Raw genomic sequence first — 7,322 nt, 5'->3', positions numbered from 1 at the left:
CCCATTGACCTTGAAAATTGTTGGATTAAGCCTTAGGCTCCAAGTAAAAGTAGTTGTAATGAATGACACAAAAATGTAATAAAGAACTCATTTATTGGCTTATTAAGCTTATTAAAGTAACCTAGTGTAGATTATCAAGCTTTCATTTACAAATTCAGATCCAAACATATATACCTGAAGCTCCAGTATACTGATTGCTGTTATATTTAAATACATTTTGGTAGAAACTTGTCACTTCTGTTCTTCTACATGCCCATTCAGTGTTCATGCGCTGCTGAATATTTTCCATAATCTCCTGAGGACTCACTTGCTCAGTGTTGAGTTGTTCATTAGTGAAGTGTTGCATCTCGTTCCATTTCTTGGAGCCTTTCTCAATGCCTTGCTGAATCAGTATGTGTGTCATTTCCACTTTATTCCTGAGTGCCTGTCTGCTTTTTTGGGGCATTTGGTAAATGGCCTGCCAGTCACATGGGCACCTGTATTCTAAGCTCTCCTTGACGAACAGCTACATATGGCTTTATGCTCTCAGCTGTTATTTGCTCAAGCCAGCGAAGAAGCTCTGAGAGATATTGCAGGAAAGCAGAGTAATTCTCTATAGTTAGATCAATTAACCTTTTGGCTTCACTGATTAGCTTTTCTTGGGACTGGCTAAGCTGCCCATAGATCTCCCGGAGTTTTTCTTTGAGTTGCTTGTTATGTTCATCGATTTTCCTCTTAGCAGCTGCAGACCAAGATCGGATTTTTTCTTGAGCAGCAGATGAGAGTTCCATGATCTTCTGTTTTCCTTTTCCTTCAAAATCAGTTATAAGGTCATAATATTCCTGACTGTAGATTTCCACCAATTCTCTTACTTGGTCTGTCAGGCGTGTAGCAATGCCAGCAAGATCTCCAATACGCTGGTTGTGCCAATCTACGAGAAGATCTATGATATTCTTCAGCCATCCCAGTACTTTTTCTTCCACCTCATAGTATTTCACTGACAATCCAAGTGTAGTTGGATCAAAATATTCCTCCCGCAATGACTTTACATAGAGGAGCAGCTGGTGCAGCTTTCTTGAAAGGTCCTGGAATGTCTTCTGGCTAAAGTCTTTGAACTGAGAAATGTATTTTTTAACATCTTTTGTCAAGGATCTCAGCTTCTGGGCAAATTCTGAAGCCATTGCATCTTTGTACAGCCGTTGTGTTTCGACTTTGATGTCTTCAAAAGTTTTGGATTGCAAGCTTCTAACCATTTCTTCTACCTTCTGAAAAACTTGTTGCACTGCTTGTTTCAGTTGCTTCAGCCTTCCTACAAAGTCAGCTTCCTGAAGAGTAGCAAATGTCTGCCTGATTTTGTTCTGCAAATCTTTCAGCATTTCTTTAATTTGATCAAGTACATTACGGCCTCTAAGAATTGTTTCAGAAGCAGGAAGTCTGACTTCCAGCTCATTGATAGCTGCAATCAAGGCATCAAAGTACTCCTGAAGTTTTGAAAGGCATACATCAGCAGTTTTTGCTACCTTCTCTGTTGTCATGAGGTATATTTCTCCACCACTGTACTTTTCAGACAACCCAGGGACCTGAAATTTTGTGGTTTTCAGGAATTCAGTGGCTGAGTCAATTACGTGTTTTATTTTCTGGTGGTACTGTTCTATTATGTCAATTAAAACATTCAAAAGTTCTGCTTTTATTCTTTGATAGTCAAAGTGTTCAGCCTGATCTGCTGCTCTTCGATAAAGCCGTTTAGCTTTGAACTTCAGCTCCTGATATTTGTCCGAGGCCTCATTGGCAGCTGTGCGAAGCTGAGCATCTATTTCATCTATTTGATTTGCAGCAAAAGTGTATGCTTTTTCAGCATTATTCTGCATTATATTCTTCATCTTTAAGGTGGCAGCACTAATTTCCAGTCCCGTATGCTCCTTATGGTACCGATTAACATATCTATAGACTGCATTTGTCATTTTAGGCACTCTTGTTTTCAGACCCAACAGCAAGTCTTTGGCAGCATCCTCGTTCCAGTTGAATTTCATTTGAATCTGGTCAGGTTCTTTAAGGGATATCTCACCTTTTAGTACGTCGATGTCATTCTGGGGAGCAGACTGAAAATACAAAACAGGGTAAGAAAACTCCAATATTATTTATGAGAGTATTTTGACATAGTCATTATTGCATCTTTAATTTTACCATTTATTAAGACAAGCACTCTCCAATTTTTTGTCCACTGTCTGTTTGCTGTCTGTTTGCTCTCATCTTGAAAGTTTGTTTTGGAAGAAATTATCTTGTACCAAGCTATTTCAAGCTCCTTCAAAGCGCAAGACTAGAACATAACTTAGTCTGGTCTTTAATATCTGACTGCAAATAAGATTTTTCCTTCCTTTGTATTAAATGCCTATCATGTCTCATAAGGCAGGTGAATTACTTGGGAAAATGACCTTCTACTCATTCCTGAATCAATTACAGTGAATTCAAAAAGGATCTTTTTCATATGAAAATATTAGAGGATTTAATTTTGTAATCATTTAAATAAATGAGACAATTTAGACAGTTATTCAGAGAAGTTAATAAATACTCAAATGAGAATATATTTACCTGTATAGTTTTTCCATTTTTATAATAAATAGCGAATTATGAGTTGCTTCTGATCCCTAAATGAGTATATAATTTTGGAACGTAATATTTTAATTTGGAAATTATTGTAGTATGCCAATAATAAAAACATGTATTGTAACAGATTAAAAAATTAATATTAACAGATTAAAAAAGACACTTCACAGATGGTCTGACCTCTTCTAGTCGCCTTTTTCCTATAATGGTCACTTATGTAGTAATTCCAAGTAGCCTGATGGCTATCTATGAAACCTGATGGGTAGCTTAGCTAAAACTGACTTTGTACATTCTTCACAGTGGATGTGCCTTCTTAACCACAGGAGATGGAAAAAAATAACTCTGTGAAGGGCTTGAAATACCTCTTTACACAGATATTATTTTTGGTACTAGAAAAGCCAGTGTAGGAAATAAAACCTTTAATTACTGATACTATAGTTTTCATTTGGTGGTTAATTTATATCTCAATGTAAACACACACAAAATTTAAAAGGGAACTTTTCCTCTGACCACACCAAACATTTTTGCTTTTTATTGCTCATATCAAGCTTACCTGAGTTTGGTAGTACACTCTGGCAACTAAAGTTTCATCGTCACTTTCAATGACATAAGCAAGGGTCCCAGCTGAGGGTGAGGATATTGAGCCTGATGATTTCCTTTCATTCTCTTGGTAACACACATGAACATCTGTGAAAGTTGGGCTGATGATGTCCAGCGATAAAGTGTCCTCCAGGCCTCCTCTGCAACCACAGTAAATACACAGCTATGAAGCAATGCAGATAGCACAAGCCCAATGATGTATGTCTGAACACAGTACCACTTATAATTTCATATATATATATATATATATATATATATATACATATGTTAGTAAACAATGCTTTTATGATGAAAAGAAAATGTCAGGTTTACTATCCACATTTCTTAAAATTTAGCCTGACACATTCAAAACTTCATGTCACTCCAATTTTCCTGTTTTAGATAAAACTATATTGAGCTCTGTTGTGAATTTTCATTAAATTAGGGCAGGTAAACAAAGCCTGTAGCTGTACCATTGTCAGCTTTCTACAGATTTCTACAAACTGACGACAATTTTTCCATGGACACAAGTATAGGCACTACGGTTTATCTGCATTTGTACTTGCCTTCACTGATTCTGTCCCTTGGATGTATCAACACAACACTTGCAGATTGAAACAGGCAGAAAGAGACACAAGTCTAATCCCTGGTGTGGGCACTTGTGAATAAAAATTACTCTGTACTGGCTTGTGGCGACAGAGGGATCCACTGGGGAGAAACTCAGCCATGTTGATGGTGAGATCTAGAACTGCTCTGATTATAAAATACTGTGTTTATGTCTCAGTAGTTTTCTGATGGGGGCTGGTGAGAAAAGCTGTTCTAGAAACCCTGAGAGGGAACAGCTTTCAAGTTACCTTGAGAGGGAAAACGACACAGCTCATAATAGTAAGGTAGATATACATACAGGTTCTTATTAGTTACTGCAAAGCACCCTGGGGTATTAGAGATCAAAGCAACAACACATCATTTGCAATTATGTGTATTGTAAATTATATAATTAGAGCAAATCTTTACCCAAATCCTGAAATAGTTAGATTTTCCTGGTAGTTTGCACTCATGTCACGATGTGAAAAGCTGCCAGTTGTCTTCATAACAAATACGCCTTCTTTATATTCGTAGTTGGAAACAACTGTGAAAAAGATTTCAAATGTGTATATTACCAACAAAAAATAAAAAAGACATATCCAGTTGTATGTTAGATGGCCAGTTTTGGAGTATTTCACTGATATGTCAAATTACACTTCAAGAAACTGAATGCCCATAATGTCCCAAATATCGACATGAAAACATTTGTTTAACTGGAGCATTTTAAAATTCACATTATATCTCAACATGGATATGACACACACACACACACACACACACACACACACACACACACATGTATATATATATAGTCATTAGCCTTCAGGGTGACTGACTGAGACTCTGATACTAATTTATGAAAAAATGCCACTCCTGATAAAAGAAGTGTCAACTAACATCAATGCTAAACAGACAGAAACACCTTCATATGCAACACTCTGGGAAAAAAAGATCTGGAAAAGCCTAGAATACAATAATTTTCTCCCTCAAAATCATGGCATATAGAATTTTAATGTCTTACCATTCAGGTCATATTCCAGGAATTGCAACGTTGAGCTGCAGGTAGAGTCAATGGAATGTTCAAAAGAATCCTTCTTATTTGTCAAGTCTGTTCTCCAGGTGACATTGTACAAAGGGGAAACAACTTTGAAAGATCCAGTCAAGGCACCAAATGATGGGATGTAAATTCCAGCAGGCAAGGATATTTTCAGAGGGGGGATCTCAATTTTCTGTTCAGGAATGGTAATTGTAGGCATTTCAAAATCTGCAATTTTATTAGCTACTTCATCTAGATCTACAGAGAAACTGCCAAATGAAACACTCTTTGGTAAAGTGAATTGAGACATAGTTATTTGGTATTCAGGTATTGTCACCTCAAAAAATGGCATTTTATATTCTTCTAATGTAATATAATTTGCTCCTACATCCACTTTGGGGAATCTCAGCTTTGGCAGTGTGGGTAAATGGACATCAAATGGCATTGTGCTCAGTGTCTGTGGAATTTTTATGTTGCGCAAGTCAACAGTGTATGCTGGGACCTGGAGAGTGGTGAAAGGAAGGTTGAACTCTGGAGTGCTGAGGACAGGGCTTGGAGCCTTTAGGTGTAACCCAGGAATAGTGACAGCGAAGCCATCGGTCAGCTTATTCACAGGTATGGGGAAAAAGTAACCATCCTCACTCTTGGTGTACACGAGGGATGCTGAGCCATTCAAGTACTGTTTCCTGTCAGCACTGGTAGTGACGTCCAGCTTCAAAATATCCCATAAGCTCTTCTCAGAAATGGGACACTTGATGACTTTGAGGAAGTCCATGTATCCTTCCAAAGAACCAGAAATATCAAATTTTGCTTTTGAGTTTTCATTTGATAACTGCATATCATGACTGAGAGATAGTGAGTGAATTTGGCCTTCACCCTTCCAGCCAGCTTTCTGGTTTGCAGGACTGATTTTCACTACAACAGCCTCATTAACTGATGCCATGCCCAGGTAGGGATTTGGCTGAATGGCTTGAATCTGAAGATCTGCTGATACATCCCAAGGAGCCAGCTCTAAGGTTGCTTTGCATCTCTGAGTCCCCGTTGTTGTGAAACGAGATGTACATTGTGCATAATTCTTCCCATTGTGCTCCCAGACTGCATAAATATGATGGGTAGATGCTTCAACTGCAAGTAGTTCTTTGATTTCAATCATCCAGAGGCCATCTGCTTTAGAGTGGGCCTCGAATCTGAGGGATGACCGAGCTCCATTAGCATTTAAATAGGCATTTACCTCATGGTCTAAACTCCCAGAAAATGCATTTCCAGTGTAAAATACTCCATCAATATCCCCAGTTGTAGAAGATTCTACTGATATGTAATATGTCAGGCTCTCTAAAGCAAATTTGTGAGCAATTTCTCCCTTAGCACTGGTACCATATTTGGGAGTATTAAAATCATACATTAATTTTATCCCTGAGGAACGAGTGGGTTTAGATTTCGTATTTCCAGAAAGTTCTTGGCTGAAATTCATTTTTAAGACTGGTGTGTCAACTTCTATATTTGTTGCCACGGCAGCTTCCATCATCCTCTTTAAGAGAGTGATAGTGCTATCATGGTTTCCTCCTAGATATTTGTTATTACTCAGGGACAATGCTGTGGCCAGCCTCAACCCCCTTTTTCTTGTCAAACTTGTTGAACCATCCAGTTTAAATTGCAGAGCCTCAATGACAGAAGAGGATGAGATACCGAGATGTCCGACAATATCTGACTGATTGAACAGCCCAGCATTTGCAGTTAAAGTGATTACACTGGATTTAAATGAGAAGTCATAAGTAATGTTGCCCATGGCAGGAACTAAGATGTTGTTTGCTGAGCTGTTAATTCTGAATCTAGGAAGCTTTAGAGTGCGTAGATCCTGGGGAATATGGAGGACTGGAAGCTCAAAAGAAGGTACAACTAGCGTGTAAGATGGAACTGAAAAGCCAATTATTGGGACTGTGAATCCTCTTGTGCTTATTTCTTTTGGAAGTGTGAAACCAAAGGCTGGCATCTCAGCAGTGAAAGGAGAAACTTCAATATTCACAACTGGGATGGTGTATCCTGGAATTGTGAGGGTCCGTGGTATTTTGTTCAGTGATGTTTGTATTTTGTATTTGTCCAGTTTTGTTTTGGCTTCATTATATGACTTTGTAAGAAAATCTAAAGCTGCATTTCTCCCTTTCTCAAAATGCTTGTTGAATAAAAGGATGTTCTTATTAAGTACTTCATGCACTTTTGCTAAAGGAAGTGGGATTGCATGCATGTCTTTGTTTTTCTCATATTGAGCATTCAAATTTAAATCAAAGGATTGTCTTGTTGTCTTCAGTAATTCCTTCAGGCCTAGCTGTTCCCACAGTGAAAAATCTTTCAGCTGAGGAGTTTTGATTCCAATGTAGGGAATCTGAATCTGATGAATGCTTAGAGGAATATTTAGGAAGTCCAGGTTGGCATCTCCATTCATTTCGATATGAGCTTCAATTCTGTCATCATTGCTGCCAGCAGACATATTATGGGAATATCTGTACTGATTGAATCTGCCAGTAGCTTGCCAGCTGACCTG

At 38.1% G+C, this 7,322-nt stretch overlaps 1 protein-coding gene across 1 annotated transcript in view; it reads right to left on the bottom strand.

Annotated features, from left to right (window-relative positions):
- Nucleotides 1–302: 302 nt before the first annotated feature.
- Nucleotides 303–7,322, bottom strand: part of APOB (apolipoprotein B) — a 35,390-nt gene continuing 28,370 nt past the window's right edge. Inside the window, 4 exon segments of the mRNA XM_031056447.1 lie at nucleotides 303–2,078; nucleotides 3,137–3,323; nucleotides 4,177–4,291; nucleotides 4,769–7,322. The exon segment at nucleotides 4,769–7,322 is cut by the window's right edge and continues 5,021 nt beyond it. Coding sequence (XP_030912307.1) covers nucleotides 465–2,078; nucleotides 3,137–3,323; nucleotides 4,177–4,291; nucleotides 4,769–7,322 — 4,470 coding nt within the window. The 3' untranslated portion in view covers nucleotides 303–464.

Source organism: Geospiza fortis, unplaced genomic scaffold (genome assembly GCF_000277835.1).
Source record: "Geospiza fortis unplaced genomic scaffold, GeoFor_1.0 scaffold81, whole genome shotgun sequence".
Classification (NCBI taxonomy): Eukaryota; Metazoa; Chordata; class Aves; order Passeriformes; family Thraupidae; genus Geospiza; species Geospiza fortis.
This window is presented reverse-complemented; position numbering and strand designations above follow the sequence as displayed.